Raw genomic sequence first — 27,205 nt, 5'->3', positions numbered from 1 at the left:
AATCTCTGAATGACTTGGATAAATAAAGGCGTTCCAAAGTTATTACCACATAAAGTGAGATATGTCAGTTTTGCAAAATTAGGCCTGGTCAGGAAGGGGGCAAATGGCCCAGATGGCAAGTGGTTAGCAGAAGCCTGCAAGTCTTTCTTTTCAAATCCCAACTGCCATACTCACGGTCACATGTCTCTTATCAGCCAATAGAAGCTCGCAGGCCCTAAGTCTCCATATATGCACTGAATCCGGACCCATGGACTGTGCACATGAGCAGTGATTTTCACGCATCACTTGTGCGTTGCGTGAAAATCACAGCATGCTCTATATTGTGCATTTTTCATGCAACGCAGGCCCCATAGAAGTGAATGTGGATGCGGTGCGATTTTCACGCATGGTTGCTAGGAGATGATCGGGAGGGGGACCCGATCATTATTATTTTCCCTTATAACATGGTTATAAGGGAAAATAATAGCATTCTTAATACAGAATGCTTAGTAAAATAGGGATGCAGGGGTTAAAAAAATAAAAATATAATTAAACTCACCTCATCCACTTGTTCGCGCAGCCCGGCTTCTCTTCTTTCTTCTTCTTTGATGACCTGGGAGGAAAAGGACCTTTGGTGCCGTCACTGCGCTCATCACATGGTCCATCACATGATCCATCATGGATCGTGTGATGGACCATGTGATGAGTGCAGTGACGTCACCAAAGGTCCTTTTCCTCCCAGGTCATCAAAGAAGACAGAAGACGAGCCAGGCAGCGCGAACAAGTGGATGAGGTGAGTTAAATTTTTTTTTTTTAACCCCTGCATCCCTATTTTACTAAGCATTCTGTATTAAGAATGCTATTATTTTCCCTTATAACTATGTTATAAGGGAAAATAATAAAATCTACGCAACACCTAACCCAAACACGAACTTCTGTGAAGAAGTCCAGGTTCGGGTCTGGGTACCAAACATGCCGATTTTTCGCACGCGCGTGCAAAATGCATTAAAATGCTTTGCACTCGCGCAGAAAAATCGTGCATTTTTCCACGACGCACCCGCATTCTATCCGGCCCTCACATGCGACGCCCGTGTGAAAGAGGCCTTAGTGACCACTAAAACGCCTTTTTACTGATGTAAATAAAGGGGGCTTAAGCTAAACAGCTGGCCTTAAAGGGAACCTGTCACCTCCAACAAACATCCCAAGTCGGCAGCAGTACCTTAGAGTAGCCAGCAGCATGTTTGTAACGATCATTTTCTTCCTGCAGGCAGAAAAGCAGAAGTTGTAAAAACGATCTTTAATCCCCTGCCGGCGCGCTTCTCTAGTCAGGCTTGAAGTCACGGAGGCAGCGGCCTTCTGCTTCAAGTCACGGTAACCTCACCCCCCTTCCTGCCCCTTTGCTGTGACTGACAGCCGGCAGTTCGGCAAAGCCAGCCAAACTGTCGTGCATAAGCGCTGTCAATCACAGCGAAGGGGCAGGGAAGGGGGCGCGGTTACCGTGACTTGAAGCAAGGAGGCCGCTGCCTCCGTGACTTCATACCTGACTAGAGAAGCGCGCCGGCAGGGGATTAAAGATCGTTTTTACAGCTTCTGCTTCTCTGCCTGCAGGAAGAAAATGATGGTTACAAACATAATGCTGGTTACTCTAAGGTACTGCTGCCAGCTTGGGATGCTTGTTGGAGGTGACAGGTTCCCTTTAACCCCTTAGGGACACATGACGTACCGGTACGGCATGTTTTCGAGTCCTTAAGGACACATGATGTACCGGTACGTCATGTGTTGTTCCGATCACCGACGCCCGGCGGGCGATCATCGGAACATGGTGCCTGCTCAAATCATTAAGCAGGCACCTAGGCTAAATGAGCGGGGGGGTCCTGTGACCCCCCCGTGTCGGCGGTCAATTCAGACCTGCGGTTTGCGGCTTTCTATAGTGCGGCGGCGGTGCCATCGGGTCCCCATGGGGCTGTGGGGAGGACCCGATGGCATGGAAGGCAGCGTGATGCCTTTCTGAGGCATCTGTGCTGCCGTCCGGGGAAGAGCCTGTGAGATCCAGCCCCATGGATCTCACAGGCCCCGGAAGCTGTATGAGTAATGCAGTCGTGGCCAAAAGTTTAGAGAATTACATAAATATTGGAAATTGGAAAAGTTGCTGCTTAAGTTTTTATAATAGCAATTTGCATATACTACAGAATGTTAAGAAGAGTGATCAGATGAATTGCATAGTCCTTCTTTGCCATGAAAATTAACTTAATCCCAAAAAAACCTTTCCACTTCATTTCATTGCTGTCATTAAAGGACCTGCTGAGATCATTTCAGTAATCGTCTTGTTAACTCAGGTGAGAATGTTGACGAGCACAAGGCTGGAGATCATTATGTCAGGCTGATTGGGTTAAAATGGCAGACTTGACATGTTAAAAGGAGGGTGATGCTTGTAATCATTGTTCTTCCATTGTTAACCATGGTGACCTGCAAAGAAACGCGTGCACCCATCATTGCGTTGCATAAAAATGGCTTCACAGGCAAGGATATTGTGGCTACTAAGATTGCACCTCAATCAACAATTTATAGGATCATCAAGAACTTCAAGGAAAGAGGTTCAATTCTTGTTAAGAAGGCTTCAGGGCGTCCAAGAAAGTCCAGCAAACGCAAGGATCGTCTCCTAAAGAGGATTCAGCAGCGGGATCGGAGTGCCACCAGTGCAGAGCTTGCTCAGGAATGGCAGCAGGCAGGTGTGAGCGCATCTGCACGCACAGTGAGGAGAAGACTTTTGGAAGATGGCCTGGTGTCAAGAAGGGCAGCAAAGAAGCCACTTCTCTCCAAAAAAAACATCACGGACAGATTGATCTTCTGCAGGAAGTATGGTGAATTGGACTGCTGAGGACTGGGGCAAAGTCATATTCTCCGATGAAGCCTCTTTCCGATTGTTTGGGGCATCTGGAAAAAGGCTTGTCTGGAGAAGAAAAGGTGAGCGCTGCCATCAGTCCTGTGTCATGCCAACAGTAAAGCATCCTGAGACCATTCATGTGTGGGGTTGCTTCTCATCCAAGGGAGTGGGCTCACTCGCAATTTTGCCCAAAAACACAGCCATGAATAAAGAATGGTACCAAAACACCCTCCAACAGCAACTTCTTCCAACAATCCAACAACAGTTTGGTGAAGAACAATGCATTTTACAGCACGATGGAGCACCGTGCCATAAGGCAAAAGTGATAACTAAGTGGCTCGGGGACCAAAACGTTGACATTTTGGGTCCATGTCCTGGAAACTCCCCAGATCTTAATCCCATTGAGAACATGTGGTCAATCCTCAAGAGGCGGGTGGACAAACAAAAACCCACAAACTCCAAGAAGTGATTATGAAAGAATGGGTTGCTATCAGTCAGGAATTGGCCCAGAAGTTGATTGAGAGCATGCCCAATTGAATTGCAGAGGTCCTGAAAAAAAAGGGCCAACGCTGCAAATACTGACTATTTGCATAAATGTAATGTAATTGTCGATAAAAGCCTTTGAAACGTATGAAGTGCGTGTAATTATATTTCACTACATCACAGAAACAACTGAAACAAAGATCTAAAAGCAGTTTAGCAGCAAACTTTGTGAAAACTAATATTTGCGTCATTCTCAAAACTTTTGGCCACGACTGTACACACAGTATTACTCATACAGCCAATGCATTCCAATACAGAAGTATTGGAATGCATTGTAAAGGAATATACCCCCAAAAGTTCAAGTCCCAAAGTGGGACAAAAAATAAAGTGAAAAAAAAAGTGAAAAAAATAAAGTTCCCCCCCCCAAAAATTAAAAGTTTCAAGTAAAAATAAACAAAAACGTCATTTTCCCGAAATAAAGTTAAAAAGAATTGGTAAAAAGTAGGGGAAAAAAAAAAGTATACATATTAGGTATCGCCGCGTCCATATGGACCGGCTCTATAAACATATCACATGACCTAACCCCTCAGATGAACACCGTAAAAAATAAAAACTGTGCTAAATAAACAATTTTTGTCACCTTACATCACAAAAAGTGTAATAGCAAGCGATGAAAAAGTCATATGCAACCCAAAATAGTGCCAATCAAACCGTCATCTCATCCCGCAAAAAATGAGACCCTACCTAAGACAATTGTCCAAAAACTGAAAAAACTATGGCTCTCAGAATATGGAGACACTAAAACATAGTAACATAGTAACATAGTACATAAGGCCGAAAAAAGACATTTGTCCATCCAGTTCGGCCTGTTATCCTGCAAGTTGATCCAGAGGAAGGCAAAAAAAAAACGTGAGGTAGAAGCCAATTTTCCTCACTTTAGGGGAATAAAAAATTCCTTCCCGACTCCAATCAGGCAATCAGAATAACTCCCTGGATCAACGACCCCTCTGTAGTAGCTATAGCCTGCAATATTATTACGCTCCAGAAATACATCCAGGCCCCTCTTGAATTCCTTTATTGTACGCACCATCACCACTTACCGTAAAGAATCCTTTTCTATGTTTGTGTACAAACCTTCTTTCCTCCAAACGCAGAGGATGTCCCCTCGTCACAGTCACAGTCCTGGGGATAAATAGATGATGGGATTTTTTTTTTGTTTCAAAAATTATATTATTGTGTAAAACTTACATAAATAAAAAAAAAGGATACATATTAGGTATCGCCGCGTCCGTATCGACCGGCTCTATAAACAAATCACATGACCTAAGCCCTGAGAGGAAAAACGTAAAAAATTTAAAATAAAAACTGTGCTAAATAAACCATTTTTGGTCACCTTACATCACAAAAAGTGTAATAGCAAGCGATCAAAAAGTCACACGCACTCCAAAATAGTGCCAATAAAATCGTCATCTCATCCCACAAAAATCATAACCTACCCAAGGTAATCGCCCAAAAACTGAAAAAATTATGGCTCTCAGATTATGTAAACACTAAAACATGATTTTTTTTTGCTTCAAAAATGAAATCATTGTGTAAAACTTACATAAATAAAAAAAAATCTGCGACAACCTGGTCTATAAAAATACCACATGATCTAACCTGTCAGATGAATGTTGTAAATAACAAAAAATAAAAACGGTGCCAAAACAGCTATTTCTTGTTATCTTGCCTCACAAAAAGTGTAATATAGAGCAACCAAAAATCATATGCACCTTAAACTAGTACCAACAATACTGCCACCCTATCCCGTAGTTTCTAAAATGGGGCCACTTTTTTGGAGTTTCTACTCTAGGGGTGCATCAGGGGGGCTTCAAATGAGACATGGTGTCAAAAAAAACAGTCCAGCAAAACCTGCCTTCCAAAAACCGTATGGCATTCCTTTCCTTCTGCACTCTGCCGTGTGCCCGTACAGCTGTTTACGACCACATATGGGGTGTTTCTGTAAACTACAGAATCAGGGACATAAATATTGAGTTTTGTTTGGCTGTTAACCCTTGCTTTGTTACTGGGAAAAATGGATTAAAATGGAAAATTTGCCAAAAAACTGAAATTCGGAAATTTTATCTCCATTTGCCAATAACTCTTGTGGAACACCTAAATGGTTAACGACGTTTGTAAAATCTGTTTTGAATACCTTGAGGGGTGTAGTTTCTTAGATGGGGTCACTTTTATGTAGTTTCTACTCTAGGGTTGCATCAGGGAGGCTTCAAATGGGACATGGTGTCAAAAAGAAAGTCCAGCAAAACCTGCCTTCCAAAAACCTTATGGCGTTCCTTTCCTTCTGCGCCCTGCCGTGTGCCCGTACAGCGGTTTACGACCACATATGGAGTGTTTCTGTAAACTACAGAAACAGGGCCATAAATATTGAGTTTGGTTTGGCTGTTAACCCTTGCTTTGTAACCGGAATAAAATGGATTAAAATGGAAAATCTGCCAAGAAAGTGAAATTTTGAAATTGTATCTCTATTTTCCATTAATTCTTGTGGAACACCTAAAGGGTTAACAAAGTTTGTAAAATCTGTTTTGAATACCTTGAGGGGTGTAGTTTATAGAATGGGGTCATTTTTGGGTGGTTTCTATTATGTAAGCCTCGCAAAGTGACTTCAGACCTGAACTGGTCCCTAAAAATTGGGTTTTTGAAAATTTCTGAAAAATTTCAAGATTTCCTTCTAAACTTCTAAGCCTTGTAACATCCCCAAGAAATAAAATATCATTCCCAAAATGATCCAAACATGAAGTAGACATATGGGGAATGTAAAGTAATAACTATGTTTGGAGGTATTACTATGTATTATAGAAGTAGAGAAATTGAAACTTAGAAATTTGCAATTTTTTACAAATTTTTGGTAAATTTGGTATTTTTTTTTATAAATAAAAATTAATTTTTTTGACTTCATTTTACCAGTGTCATGAAGTACAATATGTGACGAAAAAACAATCTCAGAATGGCCTGGATAAGTCAAAGCGTTTTAAATTTATCAGCACTTAAAGTGACACTGGTCAGATTTGCAAAAAATTGCCTGGTCCTTAAGGTGAAATTGGGCTGAGTCCTTAAGGGGTTAATCAATAATTACCAAAATGGTGTATTTAAAACTATAACTTGTGCTGCAAAAAAAATTAAGACCTCATGCAGGTAAATTGATGAAAAAAACTAAAAAGTTATAGCTCTTGGAATTTGATTTAAAAAATAAAATAAAAAATGTGTGGTCACTAAGGGGTTAATAATGATAATACAGCTTTATTACATTCCCCCCTGACATAACCACCTGCTTCTTCTCGACAGATTTGAAACTACAGAACAGAGCATTCTGGGAAGTTCTGATTATGACGTATTTCCTGTTCACGCTTCTGCCGGTAGAGGCAAATCTTAGTCCACGGCACAGTCTGTATGTGGGGTACGGCCGCCATGTTTGCGGAGTCCAATAAGTATCGCAATGAACTGCTAGGCTGCTTCAAGAAAATGGCGACAGCATCAGAGACAGTCAAGGTGGTAGTGTAGCGGAGTATGGGACTGGCAGGAAGGTGAGCAGCATGGCGCAGCTTTGGGATAATATGAGATTGTCTCTGTATTATATTATGGTTGCTCTCTAGTTATAGCTTATACCTAAGTGGCCAGTGCGTGTCTGGGAGCAGTGCTCCTGGCGTATCCAGGCATTCTGGTGCTTGTAGTTGCCATCAGTGTCCTATAATTCATGTAGTCTCTCTTGAAGCTGCAGCTTATTCACTGTATAAATATACAAGTCACTTTCCTATATACTTTGTGTGTCAGTTCCTCACTATTTCTAAACCTCTGTTATAAACATTCTTATTGCCCCCAAAAAATCCTGCACAGCGATGGGGCTCGTGCACAGCAGCCACTTTCATACACGGGTGCCGCCCTCCTGCAGTGAAAATTGACATATTAAAGTCAATGGGGGAGATCTAGCGCCCCGCTATGCCCATTTTCCGGTGTAAAAGAATAAAAAAAAATCACAGACTTTGGTTTGCTACTTTTTTAATTGCTATTGCGCTTAAATTTAGGTGTATGTCATATTTCTACACTGCCGTGGGGTGTGGGCTGGCCATTGACCCTGGCACATTTATCATCACTTATGCCAGTTTTCTGGCATAATGTTAAATTAAATCTGTGCCAACTACGAGGCGCATGGACTGCTGCAGGAGGTGCTTAATTTATGATGAGACGTGCATTTTGTAATAAATTAAGCGCGTCCTCCGTCTTCACAGGGGAATATGAGGACCAGAGTACGATTGTCATTCTTGATAAATGACCCCCAGTGGATTTATGCACATGGCAGCTTTTCCTTACGCAGGATCACTGTGGGAAAAGAATGCAGCTTGTTCTGTCTTTTTGCGTTTTTAAAATCAGAAGAACCCCATAAAAATGAAGAGTGGTCCCAATAAGACAACTTATAACCCTTACACAGGATGGAGGATAAGTGTCTGAAGATGGAGGGCTACCACCGATCATGAGAACAGAGCCATTGAGCGCTGGTCACGCATGCTCCCTGGCGCTGCCGGACATAGCCTAGTGCAGTGATGGTGAACGTTTTAGAGACCGAGTGCCCAAACTGCAACCCAAAACGCACTTATTTATCGCGAAGTGCCAACATGGCCATTTACCCTGAATACTAATATAACATATCTTTCATGTACTTTATCTTTTATCTGTAATAGCCTGCCTACATTCAGTGAGCTGTCTGTGCCATTCATTGCATGCCCTGCGCTGATGAATGGCAGAAAAAGTCTAAGGCATAGTGTTAGACCTTGGACTTCTTCCAGGGTTCGGGTGCCCACAGAGAGGGCACTGAGTGCCGCCTCTGGCACCCGTGCCATAGGTTCGCCATCACTGGCCTAGTGCTTGTACTCGGCTTTCTCTTGCAGTCCCATATAGTTGAACAGAGTGGCGGACAGACAAGCATGGGGGAGCACTGACCGCCATTGTCATGATCAGCGGGGACATGGTTGAACCCCCGCCTATCAGATACTTATTCCCTATCCATTGGAATAGGGGATAAGAAAAACGGAACTTAGCCTATCAAGACACTGGGAAATCGTGAAGCACACTCATGCTGTGTGTTCTTAATTTTTTGTTTTCACACATGGGGTGAAAACTGATGACATCCGTGTGGAAAAAAAACCTGCAAGAGCTTAACGGAATCGCAGCAAACACGGAAGCAAATCTTAGGGGAAAACTGCAGTTAAAGGGCTTTTCCGGGTTCAGCCCTTATTTTCACCCAGGCAGCACCCCTGATGTTGGCATAGGAGCCTCTCATACTCCAATGCGCTCTCTTGTCCTGCGCTAGATCGCGCAGGGCACGGGCTCTTTTGTTTACAATAACACACTGCCGGGCGGAAACTTCCGCCTGGCAGTGTGTTCGGTGGCGTCACCAGCTCTGATGGGCGTGCTGTAGCGCTGCCCTAGCCGTTTTACTGTCTAGGGCAGCGCTAAAGCCTGCCCATCAGAGGGGAACAGGAAGCAGAGACCAGCAGTTACCCAGTAAGTAGCGCAGCGGTCGTGGAGGGGAATCTGTGAGGTAAGTATAGCAAAAAATCTTCCCTGCTGAAGAACCCCTTAAAAGCTCATGTACATGAGAGATATTAAGGGGAACCTGTCACCTCCAAAAAAACATCTGAAGCCGTACTGACAGTAGCCAGCAGTGTGTTTCTGACGATTGTTTTTTTCCTGAAGGCCGATGCGGTTAAAGCTCTGAAAACATTCTTTTATCCCCTGCCGGCGCGCTTCTCTAGTCAGGCTTGAAGTCAAGGTGGGCAGCGGCCTCATTGCTTCAAGTCAAGATAGCCATGCCCCCTTCCCTGCCCCTTCGCTGTGACTGACAGCCGGCTGTTTGGCTGGCTTTGCCGAACTTCTGTATAAGTGCTGTCAGTCACAGCGAAGGGGGCGTGGTTATCCTGACTTGAAGCAAGGAGACCGCTAAATTCCGTTATGGTCTGTGGTAGCGAAATCCATAACACGATTCTTCGATAACCCGAACTTTAGACGCCGAACTTAAAACACAAGTTCGCTCAACACTAACCCTTACCAATTTTTCCCATCGACAACCCTTTGTTGCAAATATACATCCTTTTTTTGTGTCGTAGTCTTGCAAACGGACATACGGCTGCGTCCATAGGATGCCACAAGCACAGGAGCTGTGTTCACCTTATGCGCAGCTCCTGAGATTGTAGATCACTCTGATTCTGGACACTTAACCTCTTAGGAGCCACGATCAATAGCAACATCTAAGGAATTTGTCAGGCTAAGGCCTCATGAACATGGCCGTTGTTTTGGTCCGCATCCAAGCCGCGGCTCAGATGCGGACGCATTCACTGCAGTGGGGCCGCAAAAGATGCGGACAGCACTCTGTTTGCTGTCCGCATCCATTGCTCCGTTCTGTGGCCCCGCAAAAAAATATAACATGTCCTCTTCTTGTCCGAGCTTTGCGGACAAGAATAGGCAGTTATATTAAAGGCTGTCCTTGCCGCTCCGCAAATTGCGGAACGCACATGGACGCCATCCGTGCCGGTCGTGGGCTTGTAGCCTATATGACATCCCATTGCTATCTTGATATCCTCTCGCTGCTTGATACCTGTGCGCCAGTGAATTGCCATGGTATCTGGAGGTCTAATAATGGCACCCATGACTGCCATCTTAATACTGCTATTAGGCCTTGCAGGAGGCAGGGCCTAATAGGATACCTGTCAAGTATGTATTGCAGTGTATTATACTGTAGTTGTGATAAAGCCTCCTAGTGGTGATGTAAGGGAGTAAGCTTAGAGGTGGGCATGGGGCAGAGAACTTAGGGCAATGGCCCCTTTTGCGCTTATCCGGCCCTGGTTGCTATTTCGGCTGCCTCACACGGAGTGGAATATGCTCGAATCAAGATATTTTGCAATGTATTCAAATAAAGCATAATTCTAACAGGTTCCCTTTAAATTGTATTACAGGTAGCCATGCAGACGGTGCAGTCCTTGTCCCGACTCTGGGGTCTCGCTCATACATTTCAGCTGTGCCGAGCTCTTACTTCCCAAACACTATCTTTTGAGGGCTTGTTGCCGGCCCCTCATGTGTCACATCTCCGATTTCTATCTACTGGATCCCCCCTATGTGCCAAGCCCCGGAACTTAAGCAAGGGCAAGAGAGATGTGTCTGAGAAAAAGCTGGTGAGTCAACGAGCTAATTCCATAATTCAACATCCTTACAAAATTCATAAGAAAAAGGAAAAAGTCTGGTACCGTGTTAGCCAATAGAAAACTAGTTTAGTGCTCTCATTAAGAGAAACACAATAAGGCCCCTTTCACACGGGAGAGTATTCCGCGCGGATGCAATGCGTGAGTTGAACCCATTGCACCCGCACTGAATCCGGACCCATTCATTTCTATGGGGCTGTGCACACGAGCGGTGATTTTCACGCATCACTTGTGCGTTGTGTGAAAATCACAGCATGCTCCTCTTTGTGCGTTTTTCACGTAACGCAGGCACCATAGAAATGAATGGGGTTGCGTGAAAATTGCAAGCATCCGCAAGCAAGTGCGGATGCGGTGCGATCTTCACACACGGTTGCTAGGTGACGATCGGGACCCGATCATTATCGGTTTTTTATCCCGCGCGTGCAAAACACACTGCACCCGCGCGATAAAAACTGAACATCGGAACGCAATCGCAGTCAAAACTGACTGCAATTGCGTTCCTACTCGCACGGGTTTGCCGCAATGCACCCGGGACGCATCCGGACACGCCCGTGTGAAAGAGGCCTAAGAGTATTGCAGGTTTGATACCTTTTAATGGCTAACAAAAATAGGAGCAATGATGTTACTAAGGGTACTTTCACACTTGTGGCAGAGGAATCCGGCAGGCAGTTCCGTATGCCAACTGATTGCATTTTAAGACTGACCAGGATCCTGATCCGACTTAAAAAAGCATTGCAAGAAAAGATCCGTCTGTCCATTTGTCATACGGACAAACGGATCAGTTTCGATTATTTTTCACAGTCCAGTATTCAAAGTGTAAAGCAGTGTTATAAATTTATATTCCCAAATTCTTCTAGCTCTTTGGGATTTTAAGTTACCTTTTAATATGAGAACTTTCATGTGTTCTTCATTGTGTCCTGTGCTACAGAAATGCTTAGCCACAGGAAAGTGTAGCTTCTTCTCTTTAATTGTGTTGCAGTGGGACCTCATCCTTGCATTGAGTTTCTGTCCTGTTTCTCCAATGTAGAGGCCTCCAACAGGACATTTAGTGCAGAGAATCAGATAGAAACATAGAATGTGTCGGCAGATAAGAACCATTTGGCCCATCTAGTCTGCCCAATATACTGAATACTATGAATAGTCACTGGCCCTATCTTATATGAAGGATGGCCTTATGCCTATCCCATGCATGCTTAAACTCCTCCACATTAGATGTAGAACATGTGAATGTCCCAGGGATCTTATAGTCCTGCTATGTGTTGGGGATCCGGATCTTATCTGTTGTCATATGGGAACAGGTTTTGCATCTTCTTATATTACAGGAATGGGTTCCTTTTTCTGTGGTACATGGCCATGAACTTGATCTGATCAGAATATTCCTCAGATTTGGAGGTTGTCGGTAAGCTGGTAAGGGGGAATCTGGGAACATTGTTTTTAGACGGTCATCCTTATGTAGGTGTAATTGTTTGGCAGTTTTCCTCAGTACCTCTAGTTGTGGGTTGTAGGTCACAACCGGGGGTAAGAGAATCGGCGTGGATTTATGACGCACGACAAGATCTAAAGAGTCTTCTATAGACATAGTCGGGGCACCAGGTCTCTGAGATAACATCAGTTTATATATTGTATATATATTGCTGTTTCTTCATACATTCTTGTAGTACGCCTGATGAAGGGACTGGTGATGTCTCGAGAAGCTCTCTATGTAACATCATTACTTATCAAACCTGCAATACTCTTATTTTGTTTCTCTTAATGAGAGCACTAAACTACAAATTTTTCCATCCTAGACCCGTTATTTTGTCGACCATCGTAAAGTCCGCGCGGTGGGAGGAACCGGTGGAGATGGGGCCTCCTGCTTCCATAGTGAACCCAGGAAGGAGTTTGGAGGGCCAGATGGGGGTGATGGTGGAAATGGAGGCCACGTGATATTTAGAGGTAATATGCAGTCTGCATTGTGGACGAATCATTTCATCGTAGCTCATGATCCATAGATATGTCAACTTTGGCATCCATCGTTCTTTTAGTATCTGAGATGCATCTAAACAGAAAAAAGGAAGCAACTTTGCAAGTAGTTTGAAAAAACCTAATACTGTTTTGAGTATACAGCCTCAGACCTATGTGTCTCCATGGCAACTGCCTACATCCAAATCCTGTCTAGTCGGATGCTGCAGTCAAATGTTACTTCATTTCATCTGATCCCTCTGCCAACCGTAGTAGAGGAGAGATAACTCTCATCATTCCATACGCATGAAGTGCTACGGGCAATGCGTTTTCCTGGTTTTTGTCACTATGTCTTCTGTTTTTGCTTCTAGTGGATCCTTGTGTGAAGTCTTTCTCTTCCATCGCTCCAATATACCAAGGATTTCAAGGCGAGTCTGGTCGTAGCAAAAATTGTTATGGAAAATGTGGTGAGATCTTATACATCAAGGTGAGCAGCAGAAAGTAGGTGTACATAGGTGATACACGTGCTAGATGTATAGATGGGATTTAGATAGATATGTGTCAATGATTTTCACAACCGATTTCACCCTTTGCAGTGAATATGGTTATTTTAGACTTACCTTTTAGAGTGAACACTATACCACAGTTCAGTGTCTCACTCGCCCCTTCTTCAGGCTACAAATTGAGCCTAACACATATCCCAAACAGTTTACTTACCTAAGAAGACCAAAGCTTCCACCACTTATCAAAAACGAGTGATTAGTCCCAACATTACACACAACGGACTCATTGCATTAGGCAGAAAGTGAACACAAATCCATTTGGATTGTGTCCCCAACTTGTGGATTAGGCCATCATTTTTATACACTGCAGAACTGGAATAGGTTGGTAGGACAATCCCCACTTTCTTACTTAGTCCACAGGGTGGGAACTTCATTTTTAGGGGATGTTCACGGAACAGATTTTGAAAACCTGCTGAAAAAATCACCTGTCACTGGTGCTCCCAGTGCGAAGCTCCCTTGTCCTTCACTTCTAGTCCCTGCTCGATTGTAAGTGTGACGTGCTGTCCGCAATCAGTGGCCTTAGTGGTGATGTGTGCAGACACAGCACGTGATCCCTTTAAAGCCCCCATACACTCCAAGAAAGCCTAATCAAATAGGTGGTTTATACACCCATGTCACAGCTAGATCACAGGACGTGTTTTCAAGCAATGTGATACAAACAGTGACAAGTATGTGTATCATGCGTAAACATCAGGTGATAGAATGCAAGTTTGTATATTAAACCAAGGATAAAGCCTGGTGGGGCTTGCAGAGCGTAATAGTGTGCTACCTTTTTTATTTAAATCCATTGCATTCTGGCAAAAAATGTTTTTATCCAGTATGTAAATGTTGACATGTCACTGCTGAAGCCAATTGTTGGTGACCATGCCCATTCCAGACCGGAAGTAAACAAGCCAGAGAGGCAGCCTGTGGGCATCACTGAAAAGTTAGTTGTTCCTGGACAACCCCTTTTAATGTGGACATGTGTATCCCAGGCGGGCCGATAGGTACAGATAGAGAGGTGGATAGACGGGCAGATAGAGAGGGTGGATAGACGGGCAGATAGATAGGGTGGATAGACGGGCAGATAGAGAGGGTGGATAGACGGGCAGATAGAGAGGGTGGATAGACGGGCAGATAGAGAGGGTGGATAGACGGGCAGATAGAGAGGGTGGATAGACGGGCAGATAGAGAGGGTGGATAGACGGGCAGATAGAGAGGGTGGATAGACGGGCAGATAGAGAGGGTGGATAGACGGGCAGATAGAGAGGGTGGATAGACGGGCAGAGAGAGAGAGAGAGGTGGATAGACGGGCAGATAGATTAACTAGATAGAAGTAAGGCTGTAGGTCATTGGGATATGTGATAATAGTTTTCATAGTGCCGGTTGGTGTCTGTTTTTTTGTCAGGTCCCCATTGGAACACTTGTGAAGGAGGACGGGGTAACTCTTGCTGACCTCTCCACACCGGGGGAAGAGTTTGTTGCTGCTTATGGAGGTGTTGGAGGAAAAGGAAACAGATTCTTCCTCAGCAATGAGAACCGAGCTCCAGTGATGGCCACGCCAGGTTCTCCTGGAGAAGAGCGGTGTCTCCAACTGGAGCTGAAGACCATGGCTCATGCTGGCATGGTGAGGGTTAATGCATATTATCTCTGTGTAATCTCCAGGGTGTATTTTTCTGCACAGCATGTTGTGTGTGCTGGGGTATTCCACCCATTATAGCTTTAGTACCCCCCCTCCCCACCATGCTCATGTGTATAACAATTCAAGGTCAGAGGTCGCACTACATTTTTTCTGGAAGAGTAAGAATACTTCTCTGACCATTTTTGAGGAGTATTTTTACCCGAGGAGGAGTATGAAAGTTGCGGTAATTCAAATACATAATACGTAGCACTGCACTTACACACATCTGCGTTGGAGGCTTAGTTTAGAGCCTCTGTTGCAGATTCTGACAAAAAGACTGGACAAAAAAGCCTTGTATGCAGCACTTTTTTGTCTGGTAAAATGACAGGCTTGTAAATAGAAACTGAACGGACTCCATCATAGTCAGCGGAGTCTGGTCAGCTCTGTTCCTGTCAGTTAGGCTGGGCTCACATAATATTTTTGTCATACATTTAATGTACACAAAAAAAAAAATGTAAACATGTTAACAGACGCCTCAAACAGATGCCATACTGTGGCATCCATCCCAAAAAAAAGTATACTTTAGCCTATACGTTTTTTTTTTCTGGACTTTGCAGGATGGTACACTACACATTATTTATTTTTTTACAATGGAATTCCATAGTAACGGATGCCTCAGTATGGCATCTGTCTGAGGCGTCCGTTAATGTATACGTTTTTTGTGTACATTGAATGTATGACAAAAACCCATCCTTATGTACCCGATCCAGCACTTACATTATTTTCGTTGTTCTGCTTCGCTAGATGAGCAGAAGAACAGAAATAAATAGTGGTGATGTGAACGGGCCTAAGAGGTGGGGATTTATGCAGGGGAACTGCAACCACCATCTATCCTTTAGAGCTGCAGACATGAATGTGAGCTGGATCCTGGCTGCATATGATGTACGTGCACTGGGTGTGTTTCTTTGCTCGGTGACTGGTGTATGTGAGTAATGCACAGGGCAAGATCTGCTGCTAGGACAGTGCCCTATTAAGCTAGCTGACATTAGCGATGTTCCTGCTCTTAGAGGCTCCGTTCTCCCACCTTTGTCGCCTGCCTCCAAGTCCTGATTGACAGGGCCAGGCAGCGCTAATTAACATATTATAAAAGTTAGATTTCTGGCGTAACGGGGCATAGATAAAAGTAGGAATAGGCTAGTTAGGTTTAGCTGACATTAGCACATCGCTTAATAGGGTTAAATCTGGTGACCGAAACCCTTTAACCCTCCATGCCGCTGTGTCCTTTCATGTGTGGTGAGTCAGCTGTCTCAGTCCTTCTGATTGCTCAGTATGACTTCTTATAGACGTGTGGGTCACACGACTTACATTGATTTCTAGTCTTGGTAAATTAAAGTTAAAGCTCACACGTTTTTCCGTTTACCAGGTGGGGTTTCCTAATGCTGGCAAGTCATCTTTATTGCGCCTTCTTACAAACGCCCGGCCCGCTGTCGCCGCCTATCCCTTCACCACCCTCAATCCTCATGTCGGGGTGATCAATTACCAAGATTATGAGCAGATAGCTGGTAAGTTACCCCAATTACCAAGAATATGAGCAGATAGCTGGTACCGTACCCTAATGAAACTTCCGTCTTTGCTTTTGGGCGTAAATGATGTTAAAACAAAATGGAGAGCTGGCGTTGTCTGCTTATCTCTGTCAACGTCTTTCATATGGTAACAGGGTGTCAAACCCATGACCCTATTATAGCAAGATTCTGTAAAGTCAGGCTGGCCGTAGACTTTAGATTTTTGTCAGTGATTTGGAGAGGATCCACCAACCATCTAATGTTTATGGGGATTGTCAGACGCTGCCCCATTGTGTTTCATTTGTTTCCCCCCAGAGATAAGCGGCACCAGATGCGTTACTTACGGTGTACATTTATTGCAATCAGACATCCCCATACAATTAAGCAAGTAGTACATTTACACAGGTGAAACTCAAAAATTAGAGTATCGTGCAAAAGTCCATTTATTTCAGTAATGCAAATTAAAAGGAATTGCATTAATGCAGCTTAAAATTAGAATTTTGTGAAAAGGCTCAATATTCTAGGCTCAAAGTGTCACAGTCTAGTCAGCTAATTAATCCATACCCCCTGAGCAAAGGGTACCTGAGATTGACTTTGGGGTTTCATAAACTGTAAGCCATAATCATCCAAATTATAACAAGTAAAGGCTTGAAATATCTCGCTTTGCATCAGGGTGGATTTGATTTAAATCACTAGTCAGTAAGGCTTGATTTAAATCATCGTTTTCTACATAAAGACTAATTCTTGCTGGTATAACTTATAATATGCAAGTAGATGAAGATTTTTAGAATAACAACTTTTCATATTAGTTTGATTAGGTTGATTCTGCATTCATAGGTTTGTAGAAGTTAGGATTAAGGTCTTTCTCAACTCTGTTCATGTTATAACATTTTTGCTGTGAAGAAGAGGCATGTGATCTCTGCTGAGTCAAATTCAGTTTTGAGAACTGCAAAAGTAAACCAAGCATCTGTGATAATATCTTGTAGACAGAGAAACTGCCCAATAATCTTACAAAAACCTCTGGAAGAGCATGACATTGTGAATGGATTAATGGAATTTATTTACCAAAAAAATTAAACATATACAGCCTTATTCTACATAATTAAAAAACTAATCTTTATTTAATGATGGAATAACCTTTGGATGGTAATATATTTTCCTCAAAAAGCATTTTATATAAAAAAAAAAATCTTTTTTTTTCAAATCATAGATTTTTATCCACCCTGCTTTGCATGTAATGAGTCTATCCCATATGTTTGTTTCACCTTTTAAGTTGCATTACTGAAATAAATGAACTTTTCACGGTATTCTAATTTTTCGAGTTTCACCTGTACATGTGCCAAGATTTTGATAGATGAAATATCAACTCTTAAAATTCAAGCATTCTTTTTGCAGTGCCAGTCTCGGCCACAGGTTGGTGCTGAAATGCTTTATCTATCTATTTCCCTTTTTTATGGACTTAATGGTGGCAGTTTCTTATGTTCTATACATAGAATTTTCCAGCGAGTGGGAGATTTATCCTTCAGTTTGTGCCAGAAAAGTGGCGTGAAAAAGTCAACTAACATGTGTTTGTGACTTTTTACATGCGACTTTTTAAAAAGTATTGCTAAGTGGCTTAGAGCTGCTGTAGAATTCTCTAAGAGGATGAGCCTAATTTATGACGAGTCCTGCTCCTTGTCATAAATTAGGCACAACTTGCGGCGGCACAGGGGATATCAAGACCGGCTCAAAAAGAGCCAGTTTTGATAAATCTCCACCATGGTCTCTAACATATTCAGCCATAAAACTAAACCTCTTCTGAGTTGTAGAGAGAAAGAAATGTCCCTTCCCAGTCCTTGTAACTACTCTTTCTTATTGGCATCTTAGTGGCGGATGTTCCAGGCATCATAGAAGGAGCTCATCAGAACCGAGGTTTGGGCCTGTCTTTTCTCAGGCACATTGAAAGGTGTCGGATTCTACTCTACGTGCTGGACCTCACACACCCAGAGCCATGGACCCAACTGATCTCTTTACAGTACGAACTGGGTCAGTTTGACCAGAGTCTTCCACTCCGTCCCCATCTCATTGTGGCCAACAAACTGGATCTTCCCAATGCCAGGAGGACCCTGGAGCTTTTGCAGAAGGAGGTAAAAGGCAGGATTATCGCAGTGTCTGCCCTGACTGGGGAGAATGCTGAAGAGCTTATACTTCACCTTAGAGAGCTGTATGATGGACACAGGCCAGAAGGAAAAAGAGCTGGACCTTACACGGGCTGGTGAAGAAGTACCGCGGGAAGAAATGATGGAACTTTATAAGAAATGTGCCTGAGGTGGCCCATGAGTGCAAACAGACTCTGGACCTGCATTTAGGAAGGATTGGCCACGTCTGTATCCACTTCATTAGGGCTCATGCACATGACTGTTGTTGGCCGGGTGCCTGTATTGCGACCCGCAAACAGCATGTCTGCAATTTATGGGCACCTGCTGTTTGTGCACCGCATCAAGGATGCAGACCCATTCACTTGCTCCCGTGGGTTTTCTGTCCGGGCCTTGTTCAGTTTTTTTTTTTTGCCGTGTGGACGGATCACAGACGCATTCAAGTTGAATAGGTCTGCATCGGTCTGCGCCAGCCACACGGACGGTGCCTGTGCATTGGGGACCGTAGTTTGGGTGATGGCTTAGTCCTCTTTATTCCTGTAACACAGGAGAATTTCTTTAACCTGTGGCTGTTATTCTCTTCATTTTCACTTATATACCTAAATGTACCACAGGGTGGCGCTGTGGACTAAGGAAAACATCATTGGGGGGAAAAAAAAACTGTATTAACCACTAGGTGGCAGTATGACCAATATACATTTTTAGCTGTTGTGTACCCTTTTTAGAGACTAATAACGGCAAACCAAGCCTACTTATCTCCCCCAGTGCACCGCAGAGTTACAGCAATTATCTGAATGGTAGCAGTTCTCCTGAAAGCTATTTGGAACACATAAAATGATGAGTTCTGGGCATTTTGCTTTTTCCTGCTGTAACATATCTGAAACTCTACATAGTAGATTGGTTTTAGCAGGACTGTGTAATGATGCCTCTGCAAGTGTCCCTGCGAGGTTAATGCAGCAAGGATTTTATAGCGTTTTTAATGTAGGTTTCCAAATCCTACATGAAAGGAAATAATAATTCCTTTCTTGCAATACAATAGTAACACTGTCAGGAAATACACGGATTATGGCTCCTGTTAATTATGTTCTGTTGCTTTGTTTCCTACTCAACTCTGCAGTGTCATCTAGAGGCTCTTATTCTTCAACCTTCCCTCACCCACTACTCCCTGGCAGTCAGTCACAGTTAGGGCTCTTTCACACCAGCGGATGCCGTGCGGGTAATCTGCTGCGTGAAAGAGTTCCAAGCCCCGTTCCCGACAGCAGAGACACGGAGCAGTAACACGATTGATTAATGCTCTTTGCCTTTCTGTGATCTTTTTACTACAAAATAACAGTGAGATAAAATTGTCACCGTGATTTTGTAGTAAAAAGATCACAGAGAGGCAAAGAGCATTAATCAATCGTGTTAATGCTGCGTGTCTCTGCTGTCCGGAGCGGGGCTTGGCACTCTTTCACGCAGCGGATTCGGCGCACGGGATCCGCTCATGTGAAAGAGCTCTAAGGCCTCCTTCACACATGAATTTGGTATGGTGTTTCTTTGCCGTTGACAAAATGCTGGCAAATATGCATGTGGGTTTTTTTTTTGCTTGTCACATGGAGTTTTTATGGTGTTTTTTGATATTTTTATCTTCACACAGGGTTTTTCCTTTTAGAAAAAGGAATGAAAAAAAACACCCAAAAAATGTTGCTTTAACTTGCTGTGCTCTAAAAAAAAAAAAACGCCAGACACAAAAAAAGGTACCCAGATAAAAAAAAAGAAAAAAAAAAAGCCAGTAGCAAAAAATATATCCTGTGTTTCAAAATTCCTATAGTTTTTCAGCTAACATCGTCTGGAGCTGGGGTTTTTTCTACAAAGACACACCAAAAATGCATTAAATGGGGAAGGATATACAGGAGGGGGGGCTGGAATAAATGTCTATTGCATTTGTAATGGTTCACAATACTTGTAATATAATATTTTTTTCATATGATGACAATACTTGTACTGGTTGTACCAATTGTACTTTATTGCTATATATTTGAGTTGCTATTTACAATAAAAAATGATCTGATTTAAAAAAAAAATGCATTAAATAATGCAAACTTAGGGGGAAAAAACTCCACAAAAAAGTGTGCGTATCAAGCCTATGGCCAATTTCACATGAGCATGTTCAGTCCGGGAAACACGCTCCATGTGATGGCTTCATTTCCCAGACTGAACATTACTCCTCGGACCCAACTCCCAGAATCATGATGCTCTGAGTCCCTGGCCGACCACGGGTCTACTGTACTGTACTTGTGGCATCATGTGAATACAGTAGAACTGTGGTCAGGCAGCAATTCACAGCATCCGAGTTTGGTCAGAGGAGCAGTGTCCAGCCCGAGGAATGCCGCCATCGCAGCAGACGTGTTTCATGGACGGTACACTCTCATCTAAAACTGGCCTTACACATTTCAGAGACATGTTTAATTCAGCCTAAGCCTGTAGAAGTATCGGTGAACGAAGATGTAGTTGTCCACCAGAGAAGCCCCAGACTGGTTTATATTACCTTTATCCCTCTGATTTAGAGCCCATACGATTATATTTCTGAGCAGATTGTCAGATAAAGGAAAGTTAGCTCAACCAGGAAGAGAGGAAGCAGCTAACTTCTTCTGTAAACCCTTCTGAAGTGTCTGTTTTTGTAATTATTTGCAACCCCAATGTAACAACAATTCTGGAGCTCCTGTTCTTGTGACTTTGTTGTGATATTCCTCTGTTATTCCTAATAGAAGCTTATGACTGAATTGCCAGCAGTCTGCACTAAAGGTCTAGATAAGTGCTACCGTTGTCGGTGTCCCCCCACAGTCTGACACTAGCAGCACTGATTGGATAGTATCAGAATGTGCAGGGACACACACTCAACTGGTAACACCCAGGTGGACCTTTATTGCACACTGCTGGCAATTCATTCATAAAATTCCTGCATAAATAATAGAGGAACAGCACAATATAGACTCATAAGAATAGATGCTCCAGAAATGTTTTTACATGAGCAATGCAAGTAGGGAGTGTGTCACCAGACAATTTACTGTTAAACCAAGCACAATGCCTGTGTAAGGCCTCTTTCACACTTGCGTTGTCCGGATCCGTTGTGTACTCCATTTGCCGGAGGTGCCCGCCGGATCCGTAACACCGCAAGTGAACTGAAAGCATTTGAAGACGGATCCGTCTTCAAAATGTGTTCAGTGTTACTATGGCAGCCAGGACGCTATTAAAGTCCTGGTTGCCATAGTAGTAGCGGGGAGCGGGGGAGCAGTATACTTACCGTCCGTGCGGCTCCCGGGGCGCTCCAGAATGACGTCAAAGCGCCCCATGCGCATGGATGACGTGATCCATTCGATCACGTCATCCATGCGCGTGGGGCGCCCTGACGTCACTCTGAAGCGCCCCGGGAGCCGCACGGACGGTAAGCATACTGCTCCCCCGCTCCCCACTACACTTTACCATGGCAAACAGGACTTTAGTGTCCCGGCAGCCATGGTGACCATTCAGAAAAAGCTAAACGTCGGATCCGGTAATGCGCCGAAACGACGTTTAGATTAAGGCCGGATCCGGATTAATGCCTTTCAATGGGCATTAATTCCGGATCCGGCCTTGCGGCAAGTGTTCAGGATTTTTGACCGGAGCAAAAAGTGCAGCATGCTGCGGTATTTTCTCCGGCCAAAAAAACGTTCCGTTCCGGAACTGAAGACATCCTGATGCATCCTGAACGGATTTCTCTCCATTCAGAATGCATTGGGATAATCCTGATCACGATTCTTCCGGCATAGAGCCCCGACGACGGAACTCTATGCCGGAACAGAACAACGCAAGTGTGAAAGAGCCCTTAAGGAAATGTAGCTCGGTGGTTCTACTTAAAGGGAACCTGTCATCAACTTTATGCTGACCTCACTGAGGGCAGCATAAAATAGTGACAGAAATGCTGATGTCAGCGGTGTGTCACTCATGAGCTAAAAGTAAGTGGTTACCGAGAACCAGCATCATAATCATTACAGCCCAGGCCTTGAAAAGAGTCAGATCTACCTGAGAAGAGTCCTGGTTATTCCTAATCTCCTGCTCTCCTGCCCACCTGCTGATGATTGGCAGTTCTCTCCTAGAGAGAAAGGGAGAAAACTAGGGAGAAGTCTGTCAATCATCAGCAGGTGGGCGGGGGAGCAGGAATTCATGAATAGCCAGGACTCTTCTCAGGTGGCCGTGACTCTTTTCCAGGCCCAGTCTGCAATGATTATGATGTTGGTTCTCGGCAACAACTTACTTTTAACTTATAAATGACAGACCGGTGAAATCAACTCACCTGTCTCTACCTTATTCTGCCGTTAGTATGGGCAGCATAAAGTTGATGACTGGTTCCCTTTAAAGGGAGTCTGTCACAATGAAATTCACAGATAAACCAGGCATAATGTCTAAAAGTGCTAGCTCAGCCGAATGTAATGAACCACTTAAGGATCTGTAGCTTCATTCTAGAGTACAAGTACATTTAATCCATGTGCAATTGAGCAGGTAAGTGCACTGAAGGTGGGTCCATGTCACTGTGTGCATCCATGCTTTTTCTGGATCCTCTGCAGCTTCTCCTTGATTGACATAGCCAGATGTGATGACTATGCAGGAACCTGGTTCAGCCAATCAAGAAGCAGAGCAAGGGGCTGGCAGAGAAAGCAGGAGGACCGACGGTGCACAGAGTGGTTTGGGCCCTCCCTCAGTGCACTTAACTTCTCATTTGCATATGGATTAAAAGTCAGTTTTTTTCCAGAATGAAGCAATAGATCACTAATGTATCATTACATTCAGCTTAGCTAGCCCTACAAGAAATTGGGGGGAGATTTATCAAGTTTGGTGTGAAGGAAAACTGGTTTAGTTGCCCATAGCAACCAGATTCAGCTATCGACTATTTTTGTAATCGAGTATTCTATCGATGAATCCAACGATTAATCGAGTACTCTAATAACAAAAAACTAATTAAATGTTTTTCTTTATAAAAACTCATCAGCCCCATGTGCCATCAGCCCCCCCCCCCCCATGCCATCAGGTTCCCTCATGCCATCAGCCCCCCCCTCCCCAGTGCCATCAGGCTGACCCCCCCCCCCCCCCCTAGTGCCATGAGGCTGCCCTCCCTAGTGTCACCAGGCTGACCCCCCCCCCCAGTGCCATGAGGCTGCCCTCCGTAGTGTCATCAGGCTACCCCCCCTAGTGCCATCAGCTGCCCCCCCCCGTGCCATCAGCTGCCCCCCCCCCCCCCGTGCCATCAGCTGCCCAGCCAGTGCCATCAACTTCCCTCCCAGTGCCATCAGGTTCCTGACAGTGCCATCAGTTGCCCAGCCAGTGCCATCAGCTACGCCCTCAGTGCCATCAGTCCCCCCCCCCCCCCAGTGCCACCATCTCTTCCTTCTAGCCATGTCCCCAGCACCAGTGAAATAAAATACTTACCTCTCCTGTAGGGGCACCGCTCCACAGCTCGTCCATCTTCTTCTCCGCGCACTGCACTGTCATCCTGACGTCACACAGCGTCAGGTCATAGTTCGCGCTTACGTGCACTATGTCCTGACGATGTGTTAGGATCCTGTGCAGCACGGTGCTGGCCGGAGGATGACCACAGAGCAATGAGTAATAGCAAGCGCTTCACTCGCGTTTCGTGGTCACATGACACAAGCAAAATCCTTGATGAAAAAAATTTACATTGAGGATTTTTTGGTGTCAAGTTATTCGATTCAATCGAGTAATCGTTTCAGCCCTAAACTGAAAGCGTTGACTGTCCATGTGTGCTGCTCTCTCCATTGACGTCTATAGGAATTATGGGGGCGGCTAACCGCTCGTCATAGAGGAGGGGACCCCCTGTTTCCCTTCAGCTGGAGCAGTGCAGCCATGTCAGATATTGTTGTCCATTTATTAAAATGGGTGCTGTGTAGTACTATTTACAGATTTGGTGCCCGGGAAGTGGGCAGCCACCGCCAGGTGAACCCTTTCAGCATCAATCAGTGGTAGTATTACCTCCCCTAAAAGTTAATGACTCCTCATATTACAGATGTATCTTCAGTATTCCAGCATACACGGGGTTAATACCCCCCCCCCCCCCCCTTCCTATATTGCCAGGTAATTAACTCTCCCAGACAGCGAAATGTCTCAATTGAGACTGATGAATTAATTGTGAGCCTTTTCTTGCCTCCCCCGGCATCTGTACCAAACGGTTAAATGGTGCAAATTGTATTTGTCAGCATTTGGAATTAAATTCATTTCAAGAAACATTCATCATAATTAAGAGCCACAGGGCCAAGTAGAATTCAGGAATGCTAGACGGCACCACTCGCATGCGGTGGCCTCTCATGGGAGCTCTCTCTGACTGTAGACAGCTCCCTGTCATCAGCAGGGTGATGTGAGATGGGATTACTTTCCTGCCTAGTCTCATATTAGGGATATTCCTTCTTGTCCAGAATTTTGTCCATGTAAGGACACAATAAAGTGCTTATCGTCCAGTCCACTAGTCGTGGCAGTTTCCTTTGTTAAAGGTCTGTGGTAAGGGATTTCTATGGTGCCCTAACCTTGGACTGTACACTGGGAGAAATATGTACATGACCAGTAGATGCAAGGATAATGGGTGTTTTGGGTCAACTTTGCCAAATGATTGTTCGATCTGAGGCTAGCTTTATGTGCACTATTTACCCAGTACCCTGTCCATTAATGAATGTCTGGGTACAACTCTGCTTGCGTAGCCTTAGGCAGTATAATTACTTCATGAAGCCTTCATCTTTGCAGCAGGCTGTACAGCAAGTTTTACCATTCTGAAGCATAGCCTGTTGGTGCTGGCATCTAGTGGCCAATATGAAAACTGACAGTTGGCATGTGAAGGATATAAAATGAAAGTTGTCTGTGTTGATTGCATTTTACTCCTATTAATTTCAGTCACTCTGATACCAGACACAACACTTGTTGTATTTCTATGGTGGGACAACCCCTTCAAAGTGACACTAAAAACAACTTGTGTCTCATTTTCCAGAGTCTGTAAACGTCTCTTTTATCCTTTTGGTGGTGTTTTAGGGGTATGGTGGTCAAATTATTTGTGCATCTGTACTCTCCTACTTTGGATTTCAGGGGCGTAGCTACCAAGGAAGCAGGGGAAGTGGCTGCTACAGGGCCTGAACTCAGGAAGGGTTCCAGAAGGAGAACAAGTATGGTGCTCCTAGTCTTAGCACTGGTATTACTCACCGCTCCCAGTTCTTCTTCTCACCTGCACTGAACTAAGTCCTGGCAGTGCACAACTTCAGGATGGGACGTAATGTGGAAAGGAGAGCACTATGACCTGACACTGTGCAATGTGACTGTGTGACGTGTGCCTAGACGCAGAGGCACCCACGGGAGGAGAAGAGAGGTGAGTAGTTTTTTTTTTGTACAGACTGAGGGGGAGAGGAGGCAGCCCACTCAAAAATTTACACAACTGATGGGTTCACTGGATTCCTAGGTTCATCGTTCTACTCCCACACTGACATCACATGCATCTGGCTTTTCAGTGGATCTTAGCCCACTTGTTTGGCCAGTCATTGCTTCCACTCCTGAAACAGCCTGTTTTCTTTATACTTCCTCTGAATGCGATTAGACATATATATATATATAAAATAGAAAAATTGGCAGCACTAACTATAAGTAAAAAGGATGGGTGCTATGTCCCAGGGTATAGGCTAATAACCCAAGAGAATAATAAAGAAAAATGGACAGCACCCCAGAAGTTATAAAAATATGAAAAATGTATTTACCAATGTGGAACAGTTCAGTAGCGACGTTTCGGTTCATCCATAGAGCCTTTCTCAAGCTCATCTTTAGAGCCTTGAGAAAGGCTCTATGGATGAGCCGAAACGTCGCTACTGAACTGTTCCACATGGGTAAATAAATTTTTCATATTTGTAACTCGTCTTGTTTATGCTTAGTGCTATTGTCTGTATTATCTATGTATACCCCTTATCATATGTACAGCGCTATGGAATAAATAATAATAGGCATAGGTTATTATATGTACTATATAGCCCTCACCTCTAGATGGCACTTTTGTTATTGAGGTCAATAAAAATTTACTCTCTAGAAAGTTAGATGGGTTATCCAGTGATGTATATTGATGGCCTATCCAACTTATTATCGTGGGTCCTACACCTGGCACTCCCGCTAAACAGTACTACCTGTCATCTCGGAAGTGCCGTGCACTTGAATGAAGCGATTACTTTTAATTACACCATGCCGTCGCTCAACAGGAGAAGACACACAGTGTAAAGACCAGGAAGCAGCACTCACATGGAACATTGAGTCAAACAGCTGATCATCGGGGGTGCCAGGTGTCGGACTGATCAGATCAGCTCTTGATGGAGAACCCCTTTAAACACATTCTGAACATATGCTCAGCACTAGTGGAAATACAGATATAGGACAGAGTGATCTAGCAAACAGTTTACTAGCACATGGAGCTGTTTTACATCAATTATTGAGAGGAGAATGACTGAGAAATTGGCCTTTGTGGTCTTCACAATGGATGCCATTAAATAATGTGTTCCGTTGCAGGAGAGCTTCAATCATATCATAACCTCTTCCAGAAATCGCTGAGTCTATAACTCTGTATCCCTCTGGTCTCCCCCCTCCCATCCCCTTCCCTTATCGGCGCTAAAGACTTTCCTGTGTCTTGCTGGGTTACAGCTTCTAAAGAATTGGGGCTCCACTGAGGACCATGGCACATCAGTGCCCAAATGTTATACCAAATAATACCACATTGCGGTGCCTGTGCCATGCAGTGGCCATATTGTGTCCACATACAGCCATAGA

General features: G+C 44.1%; 1 protein-coding gene across 1 annotated transcript; it reads left to right on the top strand.

Annotated features, from left to right (window-relative positions):
- Window positions 1-6,846: 6,846 nt before the first annotated feature.
- Window positions 6,847-19,660, top strand: MTG2 (mitochondrial ribosome associated GTPase 2). The gene is made up of 7 exons (XM_040437392.1): window positions 6,847-6,927; window positions 10,351-10,566; window positions 12,381-12,528; window positions 12,906-13,021; window positions 14,485-14,703; window positions 16,121-16,259; window positions 18,126-19,660. Exons 2-7 carry the CDS (start codon window positions 10,357-10,359, stop codon window positions 18,515-18,517), a joined length of 1,224 nt encoding a protein of 407 aa, XP_040293326.1. The 5' UTR covers window positions 6,847-6,927; window positions 10,351-10,356; the 3' UTR covers window positions 18,518-19,660.
- Window positions 19,661-27,205: the final 7,545 nt, after the last annotated feature.

The sequence above is a fragment of the Bufo bufo genome, chromosome 6 (assembly GCF_905171765.1).
Source record: "Bufo bufo chromosome 6, aBufBuf1.1, whole genome shotgun sequence".
In the NCBI taxonomy this organism is placed as follows: domain Eukaryota; kingdom Metazoa; phylum Chordata; class Amphibia; order Anura; family Bufonidae; genus Bufo; species Bufo bufo.
The sequence above is the reverse complement of the archived record's forward strand: the minus strand, read 5'-3'. Positions and strand labels throughout refer to the sequence as shown.